The 27,866-nt window shown below is 50.7% G+C and overlaps 10 protein-coding genes across 10 annotated transcripts; 8 read left to right on the top strand and 2 right to left on the bottom strand.

The window, feature by feature from the left end:
* Positions 1–333: 333 nt before the first annotated feature.
* GIQ15_05294 (prolyl aminopeptidase (secreted protein)) lies at positions 334–1,752 on the top strand (the record flags this gene model as incomplete). Its single annotated transcript, XM_033552711.1, has 1 exon — positions 334–1,752. The coding sequence occupies one exon, from the start codon at positions 334–336 to the stop codon at positions 1,750–1,752; it is 1,419 nt and encodes a 472-aa protein (XP_033406441.1).
* Positions 1,753–2,134: 382 nt separating this feature from the next.
* Positions 2,135–3,400, top strand: GIQ15_05295 (alpha/beta hydrolase fold protein; the record flags this gene model as incomplete). The annotated part of the gene is made up of 4 exons (XM_033552712.1): positions 2,135–2,355; positions 2,409–2,554; positions 2,614–3,170; positions 3,284–3,400. The coding sequence occupies 4 exons, from the start codon at positions 2,135–2,137 to the stop codon at positions 3,398–3,400; spliced, it is 1,041 nt and encodes a 346-aa protein (XP_033406442.1).
* Positions 3,401–3,614: 214 nt separating this feature from the next.
* GIQ15_05296 (uncharacterized protein) lies at positions 3,615–4,773 on the bottom strand (the record flags this gene model as incomplete). Its single annotated transcript, XM_033552713.1, has 5 exons — positions 3,615–3,717; positions 3,787–4,025; positions 4,094–4,229; positions 4,310–4,688; positions 4,749–4,773. 5 exons carry the CDS (start codon positions 4,771–4,773, stop codon positions 3,615–3,617), a joined length of 882 nt encoding a protein of 293 aa, XP_033406443.1.
* Positions 4,774–5,229: 456 nt separating this feature from the next.
* On the bottom strand, positions 5,230–7,570 carry GIQ15_05297 (C6 zinc finger domain-containing protein; the record flags this gene model as incomplete). The annotated part of the gene is made up of 5 exons (XM_033552714.1): positions 5,230–6,262; positions 6,323–6,765; positions 7,039–7,294; positions 7,423–7,483; positions 7,525–7,570. The coding sequence occupies 5 exons, from the start codon at positions 7,568–7,570 to the stop codon at positions 5,230–5,232; spliced, it is 1,839 nt and encodes a 612-aa protein (XP_033406444.1).
* A 726-nt stretch (positions 7,571–8,296) lies between these two features.
* Positions 8,297–9,813, top strand: GIQ15_05298 (uncharacterized protein; the record flags this gene model as incomplete). The annotated part of the gene is made up of 5 exons (XM_033552715.1): positions 8,297–8,394; positions 8,458–8,674; positions 8,728–9,429; positions 9,490–9,587; positions 9,660–9,813. The coding sequence occupies 5 exons, from the start codon at positions 8,297–8,299 to the stop codon at positions 9,811–9,813; spliced, it is 1,269 nt and encodes a 422-aa protein (XP_033406445.1).
* A 2,175-nt stretch (positions 9,814–11,988) lies between these two features.
* GIQ15_05299 (amino acid transporter) lies at positions 11,989–13,865 on the top strand (the record flags this gene model as incomplete). Its single annotated transcript, XM_033552716.1, has 5 exons — positions 11,989–12,140; positions 12,195–12,342; positions 12,390–12,497; positions 12,548–13,305; positions 13,358–13,865. 5 exons carry the CDS (start codon positions 11,989–11,991, stop codon positions 13,863–13,865), a joined length of 1,674 nt encoding a protein of 557 aa, XP_033406446.1.
* Positions 13,866–14,904: 1,039 nt separating this feature from the next.
* On the top strand, positions 14,905–15,820 carry GIQ15_05300 (uncharacterized protein; the record flags this gene model as incomplete). The annotated part of the gene is made up of 3 exons (XM_033552717.1): positions 14,905–15,332; positions 15,389–15,451; positions 15,511–15,820. 3 exons carry the CDS (start codon positions 14,905–14,907, stop codon positions 15,818–15,820), a joined length of 801 nt encoding a protein of 266 aa, XP_033406447.1.
* Positions 15,821–16,521: 701 nt separating this feature from the next.
* Positions 16,522–17,934, top strand: GIQ15_05301 (uncharacterized protein; the record flags this gene model as incomplete). Its single annotated transcript, XM_033552718.1, has 4 exons — positions 16,522–16,564; positions 16,710–17,251; positions 17,348–17,408; positions 17,477–17,934. The coding sequence occupies 4 exons, from the start codon at positions 16,522–16,524 to the stop codon at positions 17,932–17,934; spliced, it is 1,104 nt and encodes a 367-aa protein (XP_033406448.1).
* A 601-nt stretch (positions 17,935–18,535) lies between these two features.
* Positions 18,536–22,090, top strand: GIQ15_05302 (60S ribosomal protein L5; the record flags this gene model as incomplete). Its single annotated transcript, XM_033552719.1, has 6 exons — positions 18,536–18,589; positions 18,642–19,326; positions 19,644–19,717; positions 19,862–19,899; positions 19,958–20,743; positions 21,154–22,090. The coding sequence occupies 6 exons, from the start codon at positions 18,536–18,538 to the stop codon at positions 22,088–22,090; spliced, it is 2,574 nt and encodes an 857-aa protein (XP_033406449.1).
* A 1,570-nt stretch (positions 22,091–23,660) lies between these two features.
* GIQ15_05303 (cell wall biogenesis protein Mhp1) lies at positions 23,661–27,475 on the top strand (the record flags this gene model as incomplete). The annotated part of the gene is made up of 3 exons (XM_033552720.1): positions 23,661–23,715; positions 23,785–26,748; positions 26,814–27,475. 3 exons carry the CDS (start codon positions 23,661–23,663, stop codon positions 27,473–27,475), a joined length of 3,681 nt encoding a protein of 1,226 aa, XP_033406450.1.
* Positions 27,476–27,866: the final 391 nt, after the last annotated feature.

Consider the following 27,866-nt stretch of genomic DNA (forward strand, 5'->3'; position numbering starts at 1 on the left):
CGCACTTCCCACGCTCATTCAGTTTTAGTGCCAGCTTATAAAAATGAGAAAATGAACATAATGACCACTCAACTGTTTACAACACATCAACCCTAACTGATCAAGTAACAAGCTTCATACCCTGGTCTTTATATCTACTCGCAAGGATCCTACCGAGGTCAAAAGATGCTTTCCCGGCTATTTCACCACAGCATTGGTTGGACTTTGTCTATCATTTCTCAGTCAAGCAGGTCGTCTGACGTTAGCCCGGCTGCGATGATAGTTGTATATATAGTGATATATATACATAGATACATTTGATAGTTTGACGATATCCATACTATCAACAACATTATGCGTCTATCACACTCTCTGCTTGTCTACCTCGTCCCCCTTGCGACGGCCCTCCAAGCAGCCAATTTCAATGTCTCCAAGGCCCTCGCAGAGTCTCACTCTTGCGGCTCCGAGTGCCAGCGTCGCCTGAACAACACTATCCCAGCAGACGTAGCCATCCTCAGCCGTGACTTTGACTTCTCCTTCTACCAAACCGCAGCAAACTTCTTCTCGTCTCTAGCTCCAGGTGAAGTTCTCAAATTCCAGCGTATCAACCCAAAGAATCTCACCATCGACGGCGGCGCAACTGCTTTCCGGTTCCAATATACGTCCCTGGACTTTAATGGCTCTCTCGTCCCCGTCACCGGCTTCATCGCTTTCCCATACACACCACACTATTCCTTTCAGGACCTGGCTTCAAACTCTTCTTCAAGATACAGGCTGGCAGCGTTCGCACACGGCACGATTGGTATATTCCCCGGGTGTGCACCATCCAACGGACCCGCCTTGAATGACTATACTAGCTGGCAGCCCGTTCTTGAAAGGGGCTATGCGATAGTAGCTACGGACTATGCAGGCCTGGGAAACAACTATACCAGCCACAAGTACCTGAGTTTCCCAGCACACGCGAGCGACGTATACTACTCTGTAGTAGCAGCTCGCAAGCTGTTCCCGCGCTCGTTCACCAAGGAATGGATGACCTTTGGGCACTCCCAGGGCGGAGGAGCAGCCTGGAAGCTCGCAGAGAGCAGATATGTGCGAAAAGACCCGAACTATCTCGGCACCGTAGCCCTGGCCCCGGCAACATATTTCATACAGCAGCTCATCGACAGTTTTACTAAAGCAGTTTCTTCCCCCTCGGGCGTAGAAAAGGGCACCGGTGTAGGATTCCTGCCATTCTTACCCACTGCCGCTCAGCGTGTTATCCCTTCATACAGGGAATCGATACTGGCGCCCACTTTATGCAACAGAGTGCAGCTGGCAACCAAAGCACAACTATGTCTCAATGCTGTCCTCGGGATGAGCATCGACTTGGACGCCAGCCAGCTCGTTTCAGTAGCCGGTGCCAAAAGGGACATTCCAACGCTGTTGAAGTGGGAAAAGATGGTTGCGCCAGCACAGGGGGGTGCAAACCCGGCACCGATCTTTGTTGTCCAGGGCCTGAACGATACGGCTGTGTCGTGGAATATCACGGTTCGGGCATGGAAGAATTCATGCCATGCTGGCAACGAGCTACATCTGAGGCTCTTCCCTACGCAGGGTCATCGACCGGTCTTGACAGCCGGCGCTGCCGAATGGCTTGCCTGGATGGATTATCGGTTTGAGACGAGAGGGACGCGGTCTGGTAAGAAGCAGTGCACCAAGGAGACGAGACATCCGTTTAACCTGGAGTACGTCAAGGCTCCTACTGACGAAGACTTGAAGCCGTTTCTCAAATAGCACACTTTCGGCAACTCACCACATTCAAAGGTTAGCATAAATAGTATATCTGTATACCGTCAAAGGTTAGCATAATAGTACGTTGTCAGTTGTATGATATCGCTAGATGCTCGGATTAAGCGCATGCAAGATCTTAACCTCGGGATGGCCAAACCCCTGAACAATCCATGGATCTAGTTAAATAACTAGCGTATCCTCTCGCATTTTGCACTTCGATCTGATCAGATCCGAAACGGAGTAACCATGTAATTTGCATGTGGATGCAATCATGCCGAGTCGATCTTTATATCGCTCTCCCCCGTCTTTAGAATGCCTGTCGTAGTTGAACCAGTGCAATTGGGTCGTCCTTACAAGTTCAATCTTGTACTTAATATATATTGCAATGGCTGAAAAGGCACTCGTCCCCGTCAACGCTCCGACAAAGCTGACCCTGCGGGAGAAGCTGGACTTCATACCAGCTGGTCTCGGTTTCGTCGCGACAGCCATAGCTGCAGCCATTACCGGCCTTGTGCGCGGACAGGATGGAATCAAGTCTTACAGGACTCATGTCCGCTATGCCGTTGTTCGGAGATTCCTATGGCGCATGTCGATAAGACAGCTCCAGTACGTTGAAATATATGGATTATGCATGTAGTAGACACTGACTCCCTTGATAGCTTCATTTATCCTTCTACGGCTGAGGCTTACCAGATCCTTGCAAAGAAGAAGAGGTTTACTCCTGAGACTGTTCAGCTTGAGCACGGCGCCCAGGGCCACTGGATAGGGAAGAAGGACGCAAAGAACGTATTGATATACTACCACGGTAAGCTCGCTTCTCTGCATACGAACTTCAGACAGCAGTATATTTATTACATGTCGTAGGAGGCGGGTTTGCCCTATCTGCATACGTTGGACACTTCCAGTTCTACTATGACATGATGACCGAGCTCAACGCTGCCGGCAAGGATATTTCTATCTTCTTTATCTCATATACCCTCAGCCCGGAAGGCGTCTATCCAACCCAGCTAAGACAGGCCGTCGGAGCCCTTCGCTACATCGTGGAAGAGACCGGCCGCGATCCCCAGACCATCTTCATGGGTGGTGACTCTGCCGGAGGACACCTCACGTTTGGAGTCCTGTCGCACCTCTCTCATCCTCACGAGGCCATCAAGCCATTGGATATATCTGGTCCTCTGGGCGGTGCCTTTACGATGGCACCGTGGGTCTCGTTGGCCGCCGAGCTGCCCTCGTACACCAGAAACGCCCACAAGGACTATCTCTCCATGAAATGCGGATCAGCTTGGGCGGCAGTGTGCTTTGCCGGCTCGGAGCCGGACAACTATAACCAGGCGTCCCAAGCACCGCCAGAGTGGTGGAAGGACATTAAGACCAAGGCCCTCCTTATTGTCATCGGAAAGAATGATGTTATCGTCGACGGGGTCACTCAATTCGTAGACAAGATCAAGGTAAGCCCACGCCCCCCAGCTGCCTTTCCGCTGAACATGTTTTGTGCTAATATTTCGTAATTAAGCCCGTCGTTCCCTTCACACAGTACGTTGTTTCCGATGGAGAGGCTCATATCGGTCCTATTATGGACCGCATTATGGGCGATAAGACGGATACGGGAATGAGCAAGGCAATGAGAGCCTGGTTTATGGAGCAGTTATAAAGAACACACTGTAATGAAAGACCATCAGCTATGATACCATCTAACTTACTCACCTTTATGTTGACTCCCTTGCCAATATATAATGCTAGTGTATACCCGAAAGTCATATCGCAAGGACTAGTGAAGCTCGTTGCGAAAGAGTGATAAACGTAAAATTCATTATTATTGACCGACGATAGCCTAGTTCTATATCATAACGAAATCATATTTAAGCCTAGGCTTTGACGGAATACTTCGCTGCGGCCGCGTCGAAGAGTGCAGACTTCTCCTCCAAGTCGGTGAGAAATGCATGGTCAGGTTGAACCTTGCTCAGTTTTCTATCAAATGATCCAACATTAGTACGTTATTGAAGAGAAGTCATAGGTTTCTGCTGAAAGGGTTCATACGCTATCAGTTCGTCTTTATCCTTTCCATTAATCGCATTCAGTACAATCGAGTTTGCGAGCACCTGTGGATCTTCTGGGTATTTTTGAATGGCAGACTGGAGTGCGGCCTCTGCTTCAGGTAGACGGCCCAGATGTAGCTCAGACACCGCCTGGCCGACTATCGATAGTGCCGAGGACGTACTGGGAACGGATGCGAGTTCTTCATAGACGTAGAAAGCAGCTTGGTACTTTTCACCACCCTGATATCCCGGTCGTGTGTCAGTCTGGTTCTTGAATATTGTGCCATTTTCAGGGTGTATAGACGCACCACTCTCATTCCTACCCAGGACTCTGCCAGGTTGACAAGTAACGAATCCTGTGCCCATCTTCTTGCTGCCTGGACCTCCTTTAATGCGAGATCGGACCTATTCTGTTGGAGGTGTATCTGGACTATCAAGGCGACACTATTTGACCAGGTGGAAATCCAGCATTAGCAGTGTCCCGATAACCCCCCAAGCGCGGCGCATCCCCCGCATGGACTCACGCTTCAAGATTTCCAGAATGCTTCGACAGCAAGGCCAGAGCCTCCGCGGCCTTGTCTTGCGCATGTAGCACCAAGCCAGCGAGTACCTGCACTGTTGGGTTGTCTTCATAGTTGGCTGCCAGGTCTTCGGCCAGCTTCAGGGCCTCCGCTTCGTTTCCAGAGGCATGTTGCGCCAACGCTGTTACTGCAGCCAGCTCGGGTGTGTCCTGCTCGGCTTTTATGCTTTGTAGGACATCTTTGCTCTGGCCGAGAGCTATCTGTGCGCGCAACTGTAGAACACGGGCCGTGAGAGTATTTTCGGAGGAGAAGGAGGAGGTATCGAAGTCGACTACTTCTTGATACTGGCCTTGGTAGAAGGCATTGTGGATGTTGAGGAGCTCTGTTTTCGAATTGAGAGGTCAGCCACGTTGCAGGCACTACCATTGCAGCTGATACATACCTCCTTCTGCTGAAAAGGGATCCATTATGCTCGTGTGGTATATGTGAAATATGAAGGTGATGCTTCTAATCGTTGTTCGATGCGTATGTGGCTACTCGGAGGGATACTCGTGGCACGTGACGTGGATGCTGTTTATCGGGAGAATACTATCTACAGTCAACACCTTTCGGCGCGGAAGTTGCCTCGTCTAGGAGGAGGATGCGTGGATCGCGAAGAAGTGCCCTCGCAATGGCTTCTCGTTGACACGACCGCGGTATCGTTTGATCGATATGGCACTGAATATGTGCTAGGATACTACCATGACTACATTTAGCGATAGTATCCTGCATGTCCTCGCCTGTACATGAAAACAATGATGCCAATTGAACTGAAGAGCTTCAATTATATACCCATAGATGATGGATTGCTTTGGTATTGCTACATAGCCTAGCTACAGTCGCGCTATCACTAGCTATCCTGAATTTTACATATCTGGACAGCGTCAAAACATGCCATGGGTGCCGTCTAGGTCCTGGAATACACCATCCCATTGAGAATAATCCCAAACCGCATTGAAATTCCATGAATCAGCCCATGAGCCTCCTGCATTTCCTCCTTCCATGCCGTGGAGCGTGTTTGCGTCCTGCAGATAACCGCGAGACTTTGCCGGCGTTGACTCGGTCGGTGCCAGTACTGGCTCTTTTCCAGCACCGTTGTTGGAAATGGAATCAGTGCCTGCCAGGGGACCCCATTTTGCCATTACCTCCTTGAGTTTCTTCAAGCCTCGCGCGGCGATGATGCTACCCCTGGACGCTGCTTCTTCTAACGTACGGCAGCATTCTAGGATTTCTTGCGTCCTCTCTTCTGCACGCGGCTCATGTCTGTTGAGGTGGAAATCCATAGCCAAGATGATTGTAGCAAGGAACACCTGGTACGCGATGGCCCAGACTTTGGATGGATCTGGACTTGCAGGGCTGATGGTTTCTCTCATCCCCCGTTCGACCTCGAGTACCACGCGGGCTGACCGGAGGCAGACCATGCGAGAGTATGCATAGCGCGGGTCACGGGCACCGAGGACAAGATATGGACGATGGAGGCGGGATATTCTCGTGCAAGCTCCAAACTGTGCCATCACTCTCTGCAATTTAAGATAGGGCCGCTCCCTGTCCAGCTCTCTACGGCTCTTCTCCCACTCTGCATAACGATCATTGCCCTCATTCTCTTCTCGGAGGAAATACGGTAATGTCTTGAGAAAGTCGCCGATCTTTTTATCGAATGCGAGCACTTGGTCATAGTCGATTTCATCTAGTTCCACCCCGTTCCTATTGACGGTTTCCAGAAACTCAAGGAACAGCACGGCCAGTTTACACCGGAAAATGAAATAGGTCACTTCGGACGGTTCGGTCAAGGGTCTATCCGGACAGGAGGACGGGGTTATCTCGTTATCGTCTGCATTGCTAGGCAGATTTACGTGCATCTGGTGAGGATGAACCATGTAAGTCCCGGTTTGATATCCAGAGATAAACGCAAAGATCCTAAACATATAATCGTCAGTCACTACATTGCTACATTTCTATAAGAGAGCGATGCCATACCAGTCTGTGGAAGCGATATGCCACCAGATCCGCCTTTTTATCTCCAATTCCAACTTGTTATATGGCCCCTTCTGGCGAAGCCTTTTGTTTTTCGGGGAGTCGACTTGGTGCAAGGATAGAGCTTGGGCGGACATATACATGGCTGCTGCTAGCACTCGAGCCGAACGAATTGCACCAGTATTCCCCAACAGACAGGTCCCCGCTAACAGCACCGCCTGTATTGATTCGATGGTGGGATTCTCCAAATGGCCCGTCTCAGCCAATGCGCGACTGGCCATTTCAACATACTCCTGGTGGGATTTGTCTCGAGAGGTGTCCGAACCCTGGAAAGCCGAAGTTGAGGAAGCGAAATACTTGGATAATGCAAATACTACACAAACAAGAGCAAGAACCGACAGGTTAGGCATCAATCCCGCCCCTACTTGCTGGTATGTTTCAAAGACCTGGCGTCTTAGAGTTGGCATGTGCAGCAAGCGATAAGACCAAGCGATATGGTGCTGGTAATAATCAACTAGCTCGACCGCTCTTGAGTAAGGAGGAAGGAAATCTGAAAGATGAGAACTTTTTATGGTCGACACGAGAGTATGTGGCCAAATCTCGAGAAGATAAGACTGGTCTCTTCCTGGCTGTAAGATGCTGCTTACAATGCGAGACTAACCAGGCAATGTCATTATTGCTATCCTGGGTAGAGAGAGAGATCCATCGGAAACACTTACGGCCATATCACTATCTTCTTCTTCAACTGTTTCCTGTTCGAGTTTACTCTCCGTGGGCCCAAGGATGGCGGATTCAAACTGCATTCCCTCAACTTCAGGCCTGGTGGTGGAACTCTCTTCTTCATTCAGAGATTGGCGGAATGGAGCAGCAGATGCACCGGCACCTGTTATATCTCCATTTTTCGATATCTCATCGAAGGGAATCCCGAGTTTTCCCTCGATTCGTTTCACCCTTTCTTCAAGGCTCTTGAGTGATCTACAGAAGTCAGATATTGAACACCCGCATGTTGACCTGATAGCACGTCGATGCTGGTACTCTACTTGCAAAATATTTGTAGTATATATAACTCTGGGTCGGCGGAATGAAAGTGGGTTCCTACTTACAATATCTGTGCAGTCTCTCCACTGCTCGAGACTGGGTCCGGTCCGGCCTCATTTCTCTTAGCTAGAAGTATTGTTAGTATATCATCTAGACACCATATCAACCGTGGAGGATGAACAAAAGGTCAAGCTTGGTTTTATCAATTCCCATGGTTCAAGAACCCCGGAGCCCGGATCCTCCTCCATGGAGCTCGGAAAGTCAATGTACCTTCTATAGCCTAAACGTCATGTACTCACCTAGTGTAGAGATGCAGTCTATGTTGCGCGATCGACAGTTTGAACAAGGCCATTCTCTGCTGCATTTGAGCTTCTTGCTCCTACAGAAAACGCATGATACAGGGTCCTGGCGTCTCCGGGCCTTCTGACCGCCCGCTGGCTCTAAACTGCGCTTCATCAGGAACTGCCCAGTCGCAGTATCTCAGCCTTAAATTGATATCGGCATATAATTAGGCATAACTCAGAATATAATTAGGTATAACAAGACTGCCAGATCTATGCAAGTAGTCTCTGTTTTCAGGAGGTCGAGGCCTGGCCGGAAGCTCCACGGAGCCTCGGACTTTCCGGCTCCGCGGCCATAACTATCATTTAGTTAACTGGAACATCTCCTTCTCGATATACACCAACCACAACACGGATTAGAGACGGGACTGGATGGCAGGATTGATCTAGGCATGGATATATTGCAGCAGAAAGCTCAGCTGTGGGCCATGCGGTCTCATATTCCCCCGTCGATGACTCGGCCATCACGAGAAAGGAATGATGGATAGATAGATATAAAAGTCAGCGGACTTCTATAGTATCTTTTCCAGTATTCTTCAATCAGGATATCCTATATATCAACCTTCAGCTTTATAAGTGCTCCTTTTAAACAAGGACGATGTCAGAGATACCGTCTTCTAGCGATCTAGAAAAACACCAGGATGATGCCTCCAGTGAAGAAAGGGTATCCGGACCACCCCATGAATCAGAATGGAAGTGAGTTGAGACCGTCTATCATGCATTATATCATTATACCAGTATACCATGCTAAGTCTTCAGTCGTCGGGCGGTCCTCACACTCATCGGCACAACATGCATACTCTTCTGCACCGTTGGATTCGTCAATGCCTTCGGCGTCTTTCAGGAATTCTACACCAAGACGTTTTTCCGTGACAAGTCATTATCGGCAGTATCGTGGTTTGGATCGTTTAATGTATTCTGCATGTTTGCTGGAGCCGTTGTAACGGGGATATTAACTGATCTTTGCGGTCCAAAGGTGAGTTTATGTCTCTATATCGCTAGGAGCAACGGCTGATCCATGTGCTGTAGTGGCTACTTCGAGGGGGGACCGTTCTGGCATTACTGGGAATATTCATGACTTCTCTTTGCAGAGAATACTACCAGTTCTTCCTTGCTCAGGGATTACTATTCGGTCTAGGAGTGGCGGGCCTCTTCTTACCCAGCTACATCGCGACATCTCTTTACTTTGTAAAGCACCGGGCACTCGCGCTTGGAATCACCGTTGGCGGATCATCGATAGGCGGCGTTATCTGGTCAATTGCTCTTCGACGACTACTGGTAGACTTTGGCTTCCCTTGGACGATGCGCATTGCAGGATTCATAATGATGCCTCTTCTGGTGCTTGGCTGCCTTACCGTCCGTCTCCCCAAGAGGAAAAAAGCAGATAAGCCCAAACCGAACGTTGCGGCCATGAAGACACCGGCCTTCGGCATGTTGGCAGCTGCATTTTTCCTGTGTTCGCTTGGCCTCTTCGTTCCATTCTATTTCATCACCTCATATTCTATATCTGTGGGGAAGGATGCTGAGATATCCTTCTACTTGATCTCCATCATCAACGCGACCAGCCTATTTGGTCGACTGCTTCCTGGGTTCTGGGCTGATAGATACGGCAAGTTCAATGTCATGATCGTGGCGGCGCTGTTCTCTGGTATCATCTGCTGCTGTATGACCGTGGCGACGTCTCTGGGCGGTCTAATAGCCATCTCCATCGCATACGGCTTTGCATCGGGGGTATGTCCCTCTCACTGCGCTATTATCCCTTAACATTGTTCAATGCTAACGACTTGACAGGCCATTATCAGCCTCCAGGGAGCCTGTGCCACGCAGCTCGTTGACCCAGCGACCTATGGCGCCGCGGTGGGCTCTATCATGGGAATATGCTCCATCGCGTAAGTTCTAGCCCCTGCCCTGTCTACTTACCTAGGGTACAAGGCTAACCATGTCACTGACGATAATAACAGGAGCCTTATCGGGGCGCCCATAGCGGGCGAACTTGCATCCAAGTATGGCTATCTCTCAGCGTCCGAGTTTGGGGGTGCATCGCTGTTGGCAGGAACCGCTTGTCTGGTTATATCCCGAGCACTGCAGAGTACTCATCTCTTTAAAGTCGTGTAGCCCTTTTCATTCTCCCATGTATTTAATCTATCTGGTCATATCCCTGCTCGTAGTGATAGACTTTGGAGGCGCATTTAACATTACCATCTTCCCTCTTAACCGCGTTTTGTTTTATTATGAAACGATGTATCTCGACTACTCAGACAGGGTAATTACAGCGTCTATTCGGTACATGTTACACCCTCTTACCTTACCTCTTACCTCTTTCAACAGGTTCATACAGATCATCTCGGCTGGTAACCTTACTCTTACTCTTAGCTTGTCGGCTATTTCTATCTCGGATATTGCAATTATCCTTAAACCCTTAAAGCATGACTGAAGGAGTTCATCCACTGAACTCGCCAACGGTGGCTATCAAGCCTTCTCCCGCTTAACTCTCACTCTACTTTTAGAGGATGGTACCACAGAATAAGAAAGTTCCTGTCTATTTCTGTTGGTCCGCCACATATACGACATACCTCCGACGTCCAAGGTCCAGGCGGAGGCAAGATGAGAAGCTAGCTGGGCCTCTCTGGGATCAGACGACGCCCTTTGCCAGACGAACAGACGAACAGGCGAACTGCGGGATATATCTCTACCTCTCACGTGACACTGACCATGCACTGCTCGTGCCTCTGCGGAATCAAGCGCACTGATCTATGTAAGTAAGTATGTAAGTAAGTAGACTATCGAGAGCTAAGTAAGTAACTAGTGGCGACAGGCCCGTTGCACTAGAAAAGCAGGCCTAAAAGATATATATAGAAGCATTAAGCTTCTGTACGCCTTTTGCTTGACAGCGATGTCGAGTTGGGAAGCGAGGTAGCACGATCGTTGGGATGGAGATGAGATGGAGAAAGAGTATGGAGTAAGAGTCTGGAGATGAGATGGAGTCGTATGGAGATGATGAAGATGGAGATGATGGATGCTGATCTGGGGAAGGATGTTGCGGGACCACGACTTTATCTCTCCTACTCTCTCCTACTCTCCTACTTTACTCTACTACTTTACTCTCTACTCTACTTTACCTTGATGCGACCCAAGGGATCCCCCGCGCCCCGCCGGATACGAGGATATTATGTAAGACCATGCATGTGACTCCGATACCCCTGCCCTTACTTCTACTCTTACTTCCTTACTTACACTTTGACAAGGCCGGAGTAATATGGAGCAGGAGGAGCAGACGGGGATGGAGATGGGATGGAGATATATGGGGAGAGATGTATGGGTATGGGGAAGCCGTTACGTAAGGTCAACCTTCCAGAACGCAGCCAAGGTACAGAGTAGATACGGGGACCATGTTACATGGACTAGCGACGTAACCCCAGACTTACCCTGGCAGTCTTTAAGTCTTTAGAGAGTCTGTAGAGAGAGAGTCTCTGTAGAGAGACGGGTATCTCCGTTAGTAGAGTACGGTAGAGAGTCTGGTTATGGTAGAGTAGTGTCAGTAGAGTGGTAGAGGGTCGGGGCGACCGAAGAAGGCAAAGGTAAGAAAGGAAGAAGTATGTTCAGGCCTAGCGACTAGCGTGTCTTCCAGAATGTTCCCTGTTCGGGCAGTCTGCGCCGACCAGAGAGATAGGGGAGATGATAGGGCGAAGGGGACAAGACAAGAGACTTGGGAGACTAGAGAGTGACAGGGAGACCGACGGAGGCCGGGGTATATCCTTCGAGAAGACGAGCCCGCTGATACCCAGAAGGAAGGAGACATCCGCCTGCTCGGTCATGAACCTTGAGGGCGGGAGATTATGTGCATCCCTGGACATACCACATACCAACACCTGGACGTGTCTCTTGTCTGTACTTTGTCTCTTGCTGTCCTTGTCTGTCCTTTGTCCATGTCTGTACATCCAACAGTACCTCACAGTAGTCCTATGTCCATGGTGTCTGGTGGCGTCGGTGATTTTCTTCGTACCAGCCCGCACCCCACACGTTGTTTTAAAATTGGCTGTAGGGATGTGTCTAGCGTAGGCGTAGTGTCCGTCCAACCAGGCGCCAGAGACGAGTCCGGGGGCATAGAGTTAGCACCATGCAGCTTGTTTCTATATAGAAAAAAGGAAGGGAAAAAGAAGGTGGCTAGCGCTGGTCTTTACCTTATATATCTCCTCGCTCTTCTCTCTCTTCTTTTTCTTCTTTTTCGTCCTCTCTTCTCTTCTACCAGCTGTACGGAGTACTCTCTTCTACCTACTATCATATCTAGCCATGGAGAAGGGCGTTGGCGAGAAGGCGGACTCGGTCCCTGCCTACGACCACCCCCAGAAGGCCGTCGATGTCAAGGATGCCGCGTACGGAGAGGCCGCTGACATCTACGGCGATGCTGAGGCCGCCGAGCGATACGGCTATGTTTCTAGAGGGTATGTCGTCTTTATATGTGTAGATGTGCTTTGTGTAGAGTACTGACTGGGCAGGCTGAAATCACGACACATCCAGTTCATCGCCCTCGGAGGGACGATTGGAACAGGTCTCTTCCTGGGTATCGGGCGCGCGCTCACCCAGGGTGGTCCCCTCTCTCTGCTCATCGGCTACACCTTTGTCGGTCTCGCCATCTTCGGCATGGTAAGTCCCTCTATCACTCTAGTAATAGATCTGGGCTAACAGGATAGATGATGTCGCTGGGTGAGATGGCGACGTGGCTCCCGTTGCCCGGTGCGATCCCGCAGTTCTGCGCCAGATACGTCGACGACGCCGCTGGTTTCGCCGTCGGATGGAATGTAAGTAGGATGTCCATGGTAGAAGTCAAAGAGATAGGCTAACAGGATAGTTATGGTATCAATGCGCGATCACGCTCTGTGTCGAGATCTCTGCGGCCGCCGTCATCATCCAGTACTGGCCTGGCGCAAAAGACATCAACGTCGCGGCGTGGATCGGTCTGGTCATCGCCATCATCGTCTTCCTCAACGTCTGGGCCGTCTCCGTCTACGGTGAGGCCGAGTTCATCTTCGCCAGTATCAAGATCGTCACCATCCTCGGTCTGCTTCTCCTCTCCCTCATCATCGATCTCGGTGGTGGGCCAACCCACGACCGTATCGGCTTCAGATACTGGAAGAACCCCGGAGCCATGAACGAGTACTTCGGCACCGGCGACAAGGGACGTTTCCTCGGTCTCTTCTCTACCCTCGTCAACGCTGCCTTTTCCTTCGGTGGTGTCGAGTCCGTCGCCTGTGCTGCGGGAGAGGCAGAGAACCCGCGCAAGAACATCCCCAAGGCCGTCAAGCGTGTCTTCTGGCGTATCCTGTTCTTCTATGTCCTCGGTGCTCTCTTCCTGGGTATGCTTGTGCCGTATAACGACAAGAACCTGCTCTCGGCCCAGAAGAACAACGAGCCCGGTGCGGCTGCCTCGCCTTGGGTCATCGCCATCCAGCGTGCTTCCATCCCCGTCCTCCCTTCCATCATCAACGCCGTCATCCTCACCTCCGCCACCTCGTCTGGAAACGCCTTCTTGTACACCGGAAGCAGATACCTCTACAGTCTCGCCCAGAACAAGCAGGCTCCCCGCTTCCTCCTCCAGTGCACCAAGCAGTATGTCTCTTTCTCTTTCTTCCTCGTTTGATGGTCAAGCTAACATTCTTAGGGGCGTCCCGATCTACGCGGTGCTGGTGACCGCCTCCGTCTCCCTCCTCACCTTCATGGCCTCCACCACCGGCTCGGCCACCGTCTTCATCTGGTTCCAGAACCTGACCACCATCGCCTCCCTCTTCAACTGGGTCAACATCCTCGTCGCATACATCCGCTTCCACGCCGCCCTCAAAGCCCAAGGCGTAGACCGCGACACCCTCATCCTCAAGTCCCCCTTCCAGCCCTACATCGCCTGGGTCGCCCTCATCTTCTTCTCCATCATCATCATCTTCAACGGCTTCGACACCTTCAGCCCCTTCAAGTTCAATACCTTCTTCACCGCTTACGTGGGTATCGTTGTCTACTTCGCCCTCTTCATCTTCTGGAAGGTCTTTAAGCGGACCAGATGGATCCCCTCGGCTGAGGCAGACATCTTCACTGGCAAGGCTGCCATGGACGCCGTCGAGTGGCCGCAGCAGATCCCCAGAAACGTCATCGAGAAGATATGGTTCTGGATCGCGTAGTCTGCGTCTTGTTCTTCTTCTCTCGTCTTTCCTCTGGGTTCCGTAAGATTGTGTCGTTCATGTCTTTGTATTTGATACCTTTTCTCCTCATACCCTCACTTCACCTCACGACCATGATCTGCGATCTGTCCTAATCAACGTCTAGAGTCAGCATGCTTCTATACACCGCTGCCACTACCACTTCCTTCCACTTACCTCATGTACGCAAACAATCAAGGATATCCGAATATAATGACTCGCACTTCCATTCGTAGAGCATAACAGAAATACCAACTCGTAGTCAAACAGGGAGTACCACTTTATACCCAACTTCTGTAGCAGAAAAAACGGTCTTATATATCCGAGTGGACTTACGCCCTATACATCCCCATAAGGGCGTCAATGCTCCACAGCCCTCCACAGCAGCCAATAACATGCACCACCCACGAACTTCATCGTGGATATATTATAAATACAACGTCTGTCATCGTTAACGGGTCCGGTCTCTAACACGTTGGTTATCTCTGGATAGGGCGTGAGGTGTCGTGTCTCGGACCGGCGGAAGCTAGAGCTGGTTACCTCTACCAACAGAGGCTGGTTCCGTGATATCCATGGAACGGGAATGTCAGGCAAACACTGCATGAGCTGTGGGTTTGGAAGTCTCGCATTCTATATATATACTAGGTATATGCATATAATCAGCGTATACGCCGGGTTGGATGGTTTATACCCTCACTACCTCGAATGCCGCCCTAGGAAGACCATAATGGAGCAACGCCTAGGCTATACGGCTATGAAGTCTACAATCTATCATTAGACATGCTACCTTCTAAGACTCAGACTATACACCACTGTAACTCTAGAAGCATTCCATAAGATATAGGAGTTATAATCCAATGAGCAGCCGATATTGTATATATCCATGGATGAAATCTGTAACCGACTGGCGACACGTGACCTGTCTTCCACTCAACCTTGTCGCGATATCAACAGCTTTATAACTTATAACGACGAGCAGCTCATCAGGATACACGTAGATATTGTGCAAGACGCCAACCCCATGGACCCCCCGAGGACCATCTCAGAGATCAAACTTGGTTTTCTCCGCGACCAGGTTCGCGTGCTGTCTACGCCCCTTGACCCATCCCCTGACTGGCGCGAGTATGGCCCAATTGTCGAAGACGATATCAGCGACAAAGTCGTTAACGAGGTGCTGCAAAAATGTAATCTCCGTTTACCCCTTTTGTACACTATGCTCGCCCCTAATGTAATTCTTTGTCTATCTTGCATGTCATGGACAGGGTTGACGGGATCAAACGCAGTGAACACGCTATTGAAGCAGCATAGTCGCACCGTCTTCTCGACACAGGCAATCCATCATGTTTCTCAGCAGATTGAGCGTCTTTACTGGAACTCTATAAGTCCCGAGTTGGGGGAAGAGAGTACCCAGCTCGTCATTGACAAGGGTGTTGATTTGACGAATACCAGGTATGCAAATGATCTGGGGATGTATGTATGTATATGCACTGCTAATGACAACAAAGGAATATTGCCCGGTTGCCCGATGAGTGGCATGAAGACGGGATGAGTGAAGAGGATAAAGCTCGGTAGGCCCCTCACACCACCTACGTATGCATACGGCGCTTATGACTGTCTCAACAAAAAGGTACGACCTGCTTCGTGGACGCCTTATCAAGCTTGATGCAGAGCGGAAGAAACGAGAAGATAGACTCTTACAGTATAAGCGGCTAAAGAGATTATTGGAACCGTTCGAAGACCCCATGAACACGATCCAACCCAACCTTGCCACGAGAGATGGCCAGCTTGGAGCTGAATTGGACCGTATGAGGATGCTGCTCGCCAAAGTGGCTAGCAAAGTCGGGAGGGCTCAGAACCTCAACTCCACTTCGGAACAGGAGACGGAGCCAGTCATGGACGCTGAAGAAAAGCTGGCTCGACTGCTGGATATGACCTGAGTGTTCCCATGTCCTTTTGCAAAACATAAACATTTCCCAGTCAATTAGGCGGGCTGCATGGTTGAAAGGGACGGCAGTACGTGTACGTAATAAAGAGGCGTACAATCCAGGCGTACACTCCCGTGGGATGCAGCCACAGGCCCTCTGAAAGCAGCCGGGTAGCACCGATGGGATGCATGGATATTCCCTAACAAGGTAGAGAGAGAAGGAGTGAGATACCAATAGGGCACCCTCTGAGTTACATTCTAGGTCTCTAGTTGCACATTGAGGTAATAGAGCCTGTGTTTCAGATGTTGTTATCCTGAATGAATGCATGAGTCTAGGGCTCTCTTTAAGGCTGGAACTGGATAGGGTGTATCTAGAATAGGAGAGAAGCAGCTCATGGAGTAACTATTTCTAGGTATTATAAAACTTCCATCAGCATCTGATCCTATGCCTTCTCTGTGAGGGTAAGGGCCGCTTAGTCGTTGCCCTTCACTATATAAGGCAAGACGTAAACAAGAACCACGTCCTGTCAACAACTTCACCTTCCTGCCAGCTTCACCCATCTTCACCACCTGTCAGCTACAGTGACCACATCTGCTTGTTCCATCAAAATAACCCTGATATTCTCCTCTTGACCCTTTACTCAGAGCAAAACATCTAGATATCCACGTGATCTCTCTGTCTGCTTAGCGTGACTTTTCGGAACGGAAGAAGTCATGTCCGCTAACCTCCGATCACCTTTTGCTGAAGAAGATGAAGGTGAGCAACACAACAAACACCAACTACAACTCCCATCCCCCCATCTTCGCGCGAGGATAGCTGATAGTCTGACTCGTCCTTCTTTCCCAATTGCCATCAGACACCGGCGAATCATCTAATACGCGTGCCCTGCCACGGCGTCCAGCGAGTGTCCATCGTCGAAATAGGACTTCAGTCACCAACGAGGACCTGATCAGCTTCCGTGAAAAGATACTCGGCATCCCACGCGAAGAGCAGCCGCCCATTCCACGATCTGAACCCAAGGAAGACGACGAAGACTTCTCTGCAATCAACGCTGCCGTTGCAGCTTTCAGCATGTCTGTCAACCAGAACAGCCAAAACACCGCTAATACTCCCTCCTCTGCTGCTCCGTCGAGCGCGTCTACCAGTGGACCGTCGAGTTCTGCGGGTCTGTTTACAAACTTCTTCGACTCTAGCAACGCCAGCAACGCTGCAGGCAATCCTCCAGCCATGTCAGCTCCTCGTCATACCAACTCTGCTCCAGCCAGCCCCGCCATGCATAACGGTGCTCCAGCCATGCCAGCCATGAATGCGTCCTTTCCAATGAACGCTGGACACCAGATGGACCTTAACCATCTCTACGCCATGGTCAATGAGCTGAGTGACGTCTTGAAGAATAACCGTGACCTGACCAGTGGCATCATCAAGAGTGCCGAAGATATCGCTGTAAGCTTCTCACCTTCACCTCACTTTACAACCCCTATTCCATACCTATTTCATGCCTATTTCTATTCAAATAAAGTGCTAACTGACATTGTATAGCGTCGTGCCGCAGCTGAAGGTACTACTCCGAGTCTACAGGAAGTTAACGGAGAGATCACTGGTATGCAACTCCATGCTAAACCGCTATACCACCAAAATTAAATGACATGTAACTAACGCCTTCACCAGCTACGCGTATCGCGGAGCTCGAACGCGCACTTGCCAGGGAGAAACGCCGGGTTGAGACCCTCCGTCACGAGCAAGTTGAAAACATGAAGCTCATCGCCGAGTACGAGAATGCAGTCGGCACCATGGTCGAGCAGATCCGCAACTACTGCTGCAATAACGAAGGCCATTTCCTCTCGCAGAAGCGCCGCTACAATGACCTCCTGCAAGCCGAACGCGACGCCCACCTGGCATCTCGCCTGGATCGTGACTACTGGCACGCACAGACCATGAAGTGCGCCGAGATGATCCGAACAGCGTACCGCCTACGGTGCGAGGAGGAAGTCCTTCCTCTTCGCATCGTGGCGGGGCTGCAAAACGAGGTGCGGGCATACCGCAACGCGCTGGGGATGGACCCAGAGAAGCCAGAGGAGGAGTGGGGATGGGAGATCCTCAAGGATGCTCCCCCAGGCGTTGAGTAGCCTGGGAGCTGAATTGCTCTCCCCCTCCGTGGCGTCTGTTCTGAGGATGGGCCAGCGTTGGCTTTGTTTGTTTGTTTTTCCCGGTGCTCCAGAAGGGGCCCGGAGGCGTTAGGGGCTACGAAGATACCCAGGGACGATAGAGAAAATTTTCCCCGGCACGGCGTTTATCTCGGTGGGATCTCAGCTGACGAATTTCCTTTTTTCTTTTCCTCTTCTTTTAATGATCACTATGATCTGTTTTTAATGCTTTCTTATGCCCATCCCAGATGAAGATGGTTGTTCGGCGGGCTTTCGCCCTTAGTGAAATGAGATCTGATGACCTATGATGACCGTGAAGCTTCTCCTTCGACCTTTCTAACCGTAAGACCGTATATCTGCCCTTAGACACCGTTCGTAGGTAGCTTAACGTGAGGCGTAAGTTGGTCGGGCGAATCTCCACCATCGCAGTAAGGTCTGACCTCGGCACAATCCAGCTTCTTCTTCCACCGGATAAGAAGACCGGCCCCGGCTATACTTCCTGGCAAGGAGGAGAAGTGATATATATATCACGCTGAAGAAGTCGAAGTAAACCGCTGGCCGGCCATCTTCAAGGACAAGCAAGATGGCGCTGGCGAAACGACCGAGGGCGCTCCTCTTCGACGTCGGAGGCGTCTGCGTATGATCCTCCCCTGCCTTTGTCCATATAGCATATTCTAACAGGATTACAGGTAATATCACCATTCCAGGCTATCCTGGACTATGAAAAGGCCAACAACCTACCTATCGGATGGATTAACTACAGCATACAGCATACTTCTCCAGACGGCGCATGGCATCGACTAGAGCGAGGAGAGGTCCAGCTTGACGCAGACTGGTTCAAGTCGTTTAACAGCGACTTCCGACATACGCATCTATGGAAGCAATTCAACGCCCAGTCACCTACTAGTACGAAGGAGAAACATCCTGACCTCCCACAGGTCGATGCCGAGTACGTCTTTTGGGAGATGATGCGAGTTGCGCAAAGTCCAGATCCCTACATGTTCCCTGCTCTACAGCGACTAAAGGACTCCGGCCACTTCATCATGGGCGCTCTATCGAATACCACCATCATACCGGACGAGAGCAATCTAGGCAAGAACTCGGCAGCTGAGGACGTGAAGCAGTTCTTCGACTTTTTCATCTCCAGCGCACATACGGGGCTACGGAAACCGGACCCCAGGATCTACGCACTCGCTATGAAGGAGATCAATCAGGCTGCGAGGGAGAAAGGGGTGCAGGGGGAGATACGGCCGGAGGAGGTGGTGTTTTTGGATGATATCGGGGTGAACTTGAAGTGGGCGAGGAAGTCGGGCATGGAGACGATCAAGGTCGACCTGGGACGTACGCAGGAGGCCGTGAGAGAGCTGGAGAAGCGTACGGGACTGAGTCTGGAGAATAAATCGAGGCTATAACATGTCTGTTTTATATAGTAGCCATGCGAGTAGATATCATTTCAGCAGTAGACTATAAATAAGGAATAACCAAGGAGAATAAGAAGAATAATAAAAAGAAGAAGAAGAAGAAGAAGCAGAAGAATAAGAATAAATATAATGGCGAGAAGAATAATAGTTATAAGAAGAATGATAATAAGATGATAGGGTCGTCGCCAACCTCGCTGTCTGACTTTGGCTGCGACTTTTACCGAAGCGCGCACAAATAAATTTGCCCTCTTTTCGCACAACGACCAAAAGATTTCCTCCCACCACGCCAACCGCCAACACAACAACGAACGCACCAAGTCGTCCGTCGAGCAGCCAGCAAGATGGTAAGTGTCTACTTCGCCAGTCGTCCTGGCTTTTGATTCCCGTCCGCCCTTCGATGTGCTGTCCCGCTGGAGTCCCGCAAGATGCTTCGGAATTGAATCTTCTGAAGCGCAAATTGCTGACTCGCGATGTCTTTATGTCCATAGCCTTTCACCAAGCTTGTCAAGAACCGCCCATACTTCAGGTAAGTCTGCTCTGCAAATAAATGGAATTTTAGATAAAGTACTAACGGCTGTATACAGTCGTTTCCAGACGAAGTTCAAGCGTCGTCGTCAGGGTAAAACCGACTACTATGCCCGTAAGCGCTTGATCACCCAGGCCAAGAACAAGTACAACTCGCCCAAGTACCGCCTGGTCGTCCGCTTCACCAACCGTGACATCATCACCCAGATCGTCACTGCTGAGATCTCCGGCGACAAGGTCTTCGCCTGTGCCTACGCCCACGAACTCAAGCGTTATGGCATCAAGAACGGTCTCACCAACTGGTCTGCCGCTTACGCCACCGGTCTCCTCCTCGCCCGCCGCACCTTGAAGAAGCTCGGCCTCGACGAGGACTTTGCCGGTGTCGAGGAGCCAGAGGGTGAATACACCCTCACCGAGGCCGCCGAGACCGACGATGGCACTCGCCGTCCCTTCAAGGCCGTCCTCGACGTTGGTCTTCACCGTACTTCCACCGGTGCCCGTGTCTTCGCTGCCATGAAGGGTGCCTCTGACGGTGGTATCTTCGTCCCCCACTCTGAGAACCGTTTCCCCGGATACGACATTGAGGGCAAGGAGCTCGACGCCGAGACTCTCCGCAAGTACATCTTCGGTGGCCACGTTGCCGAGTACATGGAGGGTCTTGCCGATGACGACGAGGAGCGCTACCAGGGTCAGTTCTGCAAGTACATCGAGAACGACCTCGATGCCGGTGAGCTCGAGGAGATGTACACCAACGCCCACGCTGCCATCCGCGAGGACCCCTTCAAGAAGGACGAGGAGGCTGGCCCCAAGAAGAGCAAGGCCGAATGGAAGGCCGAGAGCTTGAAGTACAGAAACAAGAAGCTCACCAAGGAGGAGAAGGATGCCCGTGTCGAGGCCAAGATCCGCGAGTTGGCCGCTTAAACTGCTTGCCGCTCGCTGTTCTCACCTTTTCTTCTTTCTTTTTCGACTCTCTACACCTTGACCACCAATGTAGGCAAGTGTCGTTGTTAGCACGAAGCAAAATACAAATGGGAAAATGCATCTGGTGTTGAGTGTATTTTAATCCTTCTCGTTCTTCTTTTTTTACGGGTGTTTTGCGCTACTTCTTATGACCTGGGGGACGGAACGGAATAATGACATGATTTCTTTATTTATGACCGGACCATGGAGAGAATAAGAGCCTGCGTATTCCCGAATCTCGTTCTCATGTCATCCGTAGGATTCCCAAGATATCTTTGCTTCTACTGTTGACAAGTATATCATCTGGCGTAAGAGAGTTAAATGGTCACATGAGTGTTTGGTCAAAGGAGACGCCCAAACATATCAACATCAGGCATCAGCAAGCCCAAAGGCCATCAGCCATGAGAGACAACGATGGCCCCAAGTTGATCGGCCTTGGTCGGACTGGACGTGTGATGCGTACTGGAAACATTGCTGTGAAGACTGCCAATATTTGGCCTGTGTCTGAGGACGCGTCCGAGATAGCAAGAATCTCCTCCCTACAGATGAATGAGGCGAACAGAGAGTCCCTCAAGCATGAAGGGCTGGTGTATCGCCATCTGGGGCACGTACAGGGCGTTATAACACCCTGCCGGATCTCTGACACCGAGATTCAGATGCCATATCTACGTCAGGGGCCCCTTAGCAGCTATCTGCGCGCTCATAATGATAGCCTGGACGACGCTCAACGACTACGATGGCTTCGTGAAGCTGCAGATATCGTCCGTCGAGTGCACGAGCGGCGGGTGCTGGTTACTGATATCGCGGCGCGAAATTTCCTGCTTGATGAGAATCTTTCCCTCCAGATGTGCGATTTCACCGAGTCTGTGATAGTGTCGAACGATGAGGACATGGCCAGCTATACGTCCGAGGACTTTATTTCAGTCAAGTTCGACATCGCGCGTTTCGGTTCGATGATGTATGAGGTCATCTCCGGACGTCGATATGAATTCTACGTTATACCCGATATCGAGACTGATATTGATGACGACCCCGAGTCCAAGACCTTCAAGGTGTGGCCAACAGCTGAGAAGTTTCCGAACACGGATGATGTATTCTTGGGTGAAATCATCAGGAATTGTTGGCTCGGGGATGGCTTTCTCACCATGCAGGAAGTTTGTCGCGCCTTGGACAATGAATCGCGGCCAAAGGCTTCTAAGGACGATTCGACTGGCAGTATCTACTATGCTTAGCCAGTTGATGGTCAAATCATTATTGTATGTTCCACGACTTTGGCTTCCGGCTGACGGTATCAGCCGTTCTACCATAGATCAGACGTTGATCCTCGTTGTTTCCTATCCAGAGTCGCACAGCAAAACCTGGAACAAATGGTGATATCATATATCATAAGTCAGTAAGATGCAAATAGTAACAGATAAAGAGATAGTACTCCGTAGTCCTCCGTATATTGGGCTAGAGTTGAATATTGAAAGTAGTGAGGACAGCTATCTATATCGGCGTCGCTAGCAGGCTTGGACAGTCGGCGAGCTATGGAAAGGGGCATATTGGTCACCGAAGCCAGGTTTAGGCCGGCTTTAGGCAGCATTTAGGCCAGCAGCTAGGGTAGCTAAGCACCGCAAGCACCGCAAGTATACAGCATGTGGCTGCACTTGATCTGATGAGTTGCCCCTAGCATCTCGACCGAAAGAAGGTTATTTATCCGCGCAGTTTCAGCAGTTCCGCGTGAGGCTTAACGGGAGCATCTCACCGTGGTCATGGTTGTGGTCGTGGTCGTGTTGGTGATGCCTCTGAGCCGTTGAAGAAGCAATATCCGTACGGCCATGGCCTGGAGCTGGCATGTCGTCCTCAGTGCGAGTGCAGTCCCCGTGCCCTACGGCCATATCACCGCCGTCTCGCGCTGTTCCCTGGCTGTCTGTATGTGAGAAGTGACGGCGATGTCGAAGGTGAAGTTGAAGGAGGAAAAGATCACGCGATCTCCGCGCGCGGTGGATACATCGTAACTACATCCTCGCTACATCTTCCTCACGGCCACCAACGAACATCCCCGAGATAGCGCAATACAGCGTCGACTAAGGGCAGGGTAGGCTTATAACCCTCCTCTCCGCTCCTCGTCCTCGTCATCAGTCTCTGCTCCGTTTCCATACTCTCGACGCCGCATCGTCTTGGTCCTGGGGAAGAAAAAAGAAACTCTCCATTGATTCACTGGGCAAGCGAATAGGCATTTACCTTAGGCTAACTGTCGTCAATAGTTACAGGGAGCAGAAGTACCAGGAAGAAACTTTGGCATCAGCCGCTTTGTAATCCTGGGCCGACGCCTGGGTCGTGGGGATATATCTCGACGCCGAACACACAGCGCAGCACAGTCACATCTATCATAGCACCAATCCCTGCTGCGTCTTCACGCTGAGATCACTCTGGAATCCGGATACTGCACCGTCAATCGGCATTCAGCTTCATGATGTCCCGTCTCTGTCTCACTCGACCATCCATGGAACATTCCCGCCGGAAACCGCTGTGAAAATCCGCCGTCACCACCACGATCACTCCACGAGCACTCTGCCATTGCCTTGATACTGTCCCTGATAACTGGCCTTACACTGCACAAGCTCTGTTTGCCCTTCCCGGAGAGCGAGAACTGTTCCCTGTCTTCGTGTGCAGCGCCGCCGTTGCATACTACAATATCTCAGCAGTCCGCCCTCGTGTAATAACGCCCGACGTTGACCAGAGCCTTGGTTTTAGCCGTCTGGGCCTCGTGTTTCTCTCCTTTCGCTGCTCGGCCGGTTATACCTTCGTTTTGTCGACATGGACGGCGGCGACGAGGCCGTCGATGTGAGCTGGCTCCATCATTCACAGCGGGGTATGTTTTCTTAATTCGAGATACAAGTTACATATACGTAGCGTGGGCTCGTCTGACGGTGGTGTATAGCTGATAATGCCGGTCGAGGCAAAAATGCGCCTGCCAGGCCTACTCAAAAGCAAGACGAACAAGCTGCAGGCGACGGTGCCACCCCCCACGAAGATGGAACCAGCACCGCTACTACTACTACTACAAATGGACATGCTCAGACCCAAAACTCCAGATCAACACCAACATCGTCGCTATCGAAACCCTTGCCAATACCATCCGAGAGCGATGAAGACGAACCTGCCAAACAAGCGCTCTCTCCACCAACCCAGAGCCAGAGCCCGGCCCAGGCCCAAGCCCAGGCACAAGTTGCGAGCGCGGCTGCAAGTACAGCCATACTCTCAGGCGTAAATCAAACTACAGTGACGAGTACGCCCGCCAAACCGACACCACCGAAGCCTATACCCCGACGCAATTCGTGGATTTCCACTCTAAGCTCCAAATTCACCTCCGGCTCTACCCCTCCCTCTCAAAGTTATATGAGAGAATCGCCGTCGAATAGCAAACAACAACCTGACGCAGTGAACCCTTTCGGCGCTGCGTATTCGCCAAAGGACGCTGACAAGTCAAACGAGGGCTCTGGCTCCTTCACGAGCGGCTCATTGAAGAGCGGACATCCGTCATTCTTCCATACTGCGTTTCGCAAGCTGTCGTCCTCAGGAGGTTCTGGGTTGGGCAAATTGGGTTCAGGCCACGCACCGAATGGTGGCGTATGGCCGAGACGTGTTATGAATATTGACGCGGAACGGGATAGGTGTAAGATCCCGGAGCTGAACCAGGCGAAGCTACGGCGTGTTGCGTTTTGTGTGGATGTAGAGATTGCGGGAACTGCGCGACGGTCTGAGGGCGACGACGATAAGACCGCGAAGAAGAAACCTGACGCCAAAGCAGTGGAAGCGGAAGAAGGGACCGTTTTGAAAACCGCCCTGGGTCACGGACCTTCATCTGATGAACCTTCACCAGCCCCTAATGTGCAAACAGCTAACGGCACAGCACAACCTGCGGATCGGTTACCGAATGACGAGGAGAAGTCAAAACCACCACCGACCAAGAAACAAGAGAAGAAGAAACGTTCGGAGGAGGAACGAAAGGAACGTAAAGAGAAACGGAGACGACAGGCTGAGGAAAATGGCTCCGTTCCGCTACAGGTCAACATGGACGGTGGGAGTAATAGTACCTCCAAGTCAAACTCCATACATAGGTCGTCCCGCGGCCAGGACCAGCCAACTACGGACCCCCTACGGATATATCGACGGTGCTGCCAGCTTCGGGAAACAGGCGTGTTGAAGAAGCTCGTCGAGCAGATCTCTTCGCCGTCCTCCATCTTGGCAGAATCCCCCGGTACCGTCGCGGTCCTGGACTTGACTGGGTTTTCCATGACTCTTACCGATATCATTACCTTTAGTGATTGGCTTTCTATCGTTCCCGTTCGAAAGCTGATATTACAAGATTGTGGCCTTTCTGACGAAGCTGTCAGAGTTATCCTAGGCGGGCTACTGGCTACCAAGACGATAGAAGCCGCGAAACAAGCGAGACAGTTAAAACAGCGACATACTGGAGAAACATTGGCGAAGGAAATGCGGTACGGTGCCATTGAGAAACTGTCACTAAAAGGGAACTCAAAACTCGGCCACGAGGGATGGCGACATATCTGCCTCTTCATCCACATGTCTCGTTCTCTCAAGGGAATCGATCTGTCCGGCATCCCATTCCCTCGTCCAGCGCTACCTACCAATGGCCCGGTATCGCCTGTAAGCCGAACATCCAAACCTATATCTGATATAGGTACCATATTCGCAAATGCGCTATCCCAGCGCTTTGGAGGCGAACGACTAGAAGAGCTTGTTCTCAGCGAGTGTTCGCCGTCTACTGAGGATGTGCAGAAAATATGCGAAGCAACAAGATCAGTCGGACTGCGACGGCTTGGTCTGGCTAATAACGGACTTACCAAGGAAGGACTCGAGTATGTTATCGGTTACTTCCAGGGCGGAAAATGCGAAGGCCTTGACTTGGGTGGTAACAAGCTAGAAGCGCACATTGGTCTCTTCGCTTCAGCCATTGAGAAATCATTCCCTCTTAGTGCACTGAGTTTAGCGGATTGCTCGTTGACGCCGAAAACACTTTGCTCGTTAATGCAAGGGTTGACGTTGTTACCCAATTTCCGATTCATCGACCTATCGCATAACCGGGACCTATTCATCACGCAACCAGATTCCCTAGGAATTCTACGAAGGTACCTCCCCCAGATGCAAGACTTGAGGCGGATACATCTTGCAGACGTCTGTTTGGGATCAGAACATGCTATTGCCCTGGCGGAGATTCTGCCCGATTGTCCCAAACTGTGCCATATAAATATTCTGGAAAACCCGGCTATCGAGGAATTAGCATCTGCGAATACTGCCGAAGCCCAGGAGGAGGCTTGCGCGCTGTACGCGTCGTTCATGTCAGCGGCCCGTATATCACGGAACATAATTGCTATTGATATCGACATACCGACGCCAGAGAATAACGAGGTCGTGAAAGCCCTCGCTTCACAAATAGTGGCATATTGTCTCCGTAACCTCCAGTATGGCGAATTGAAAGAGGAACTATCATCGTCCATCGACTCTCAGTCTGCCGTCAAGGACGTTCCTGTTCCTGACATTCTAGCACATCTGGTTGGCCACACCGATGATGCAAATGAGGACATCGACGATTCGAAAGTCACTACTGATGATGACTACGTCATCGGTGGTACGGGTGTTGTCAAGGCCCTGGGGATCTGTCTGGGTAACTCTGATTATACCGCCGTGGACGAAGTTTTAGGGGAGCAATCTCCTACTGCGAGCGGAACATCCACGCCATATTGCCGCCTCAGCCAGGTTCGTGTGACCAAGAAACCACGCGATATGTCAAGGGATCTACTCAACTCTGCGAGGAAGATCCGGCTACGGTTGCAACCTGCTTTAGTCCGTGAGGATCGGGCAGGTAACGACCTTAACTACCGTACGTATTTGTACCTCCTATATATTCTCTCTAACTAAAGAGAACTTTTAACTAACCCATCACAGGCCGACTCTACTTCCTCGACATGACCCTGCAACGAATGATCCAACGTTTTGAAGACGAATTTCCAGATACCCGCATACCTGACGAAACATCAACAACTCGCTCAAGTGATGAATCCCCTAATCGCTCTAATATTAACGACTCTGCTATCCTCGAACCACAGGATTCGTCCGCCAACCCCAACACAGGTGACGACGATGAAGTAGATCGATACGCTGTCCGCCTCTCGCGAGCAAGCTCAAACACCTCTCTACATTCCCGCGCCCTGACATCTGAAGAAGGCACAGTCCATCGACTCAGCCATCATCTCAACCATACACTACTCCATCGTCACGATAAAGACAAGGATAAGGACAAGAACCAGGATCAGGACCAGCAGTCTCCTGAGAAACCAATCTCCCAATCTCCGCCAGACGCAGTCCAGGTTCAAGCTCTACGTGAAAAACTTGAGCGACTGCGTGGCCTCGAGGGACAAGAAACACATGCACATACCGATACTGAAGGGCGGCCTTCTTCGTCCCATTCTATACTGCAAGAAGGTACATCCAACCTTGAAGAGCTGTTGGCACTGCAGAAGCAGGATCCCGAGGCCTTTGCGGAGCTGAAGGAGAGCCATATTGTGGCTCTTATTAATGCAGGCCTGAGGAGCTCGGATGATGCGTGAATTCCATCCCAACCAATCTGACTGCATTGTTTTTCTTTTTTGTTTACTCAAATATATATCTCCATTCTAGCCCAACCAAAGAGCATTTGCAAGGGATCACCATCTCCCTACTCAACTTATAGCCTACATATTTTTTTTGGTCAATCTCCCATCCTTCAAATATTCGCCATCGATCTATCTCAGTTATAATCTCCTTTCTTGCGGGTCCCTTTACGTTTTGAAGCTCTGTATTTACAACATCATATGCACATATTTGGTTTAGCGAGGACGTGGATGACTTTCCCACAGGCGTACATGCAACTGGATTATGGATCTGCTTTCTTGCATCTTGTTTCCTCACTCTGATCCGATAGGTTTATGCAGTTCGAACTCAAACAGTTTGTTTTTTTCA

The sequence above is a fragment of the Arthroderma uncinatum genome (assembly GCF_011692745.1).
Source record: "Arthroderma uncinatum strain CBS 119779 chromosome Unknown scaffold3, whole genome shotgun sequence".
Lineage (NCBI taxonomy): Eukaryota > Fungi > Ascomycota > Eurotiomycetes > Onygenales > Arthrodermataceae > Arthroderma > Arthroderma uncinatum.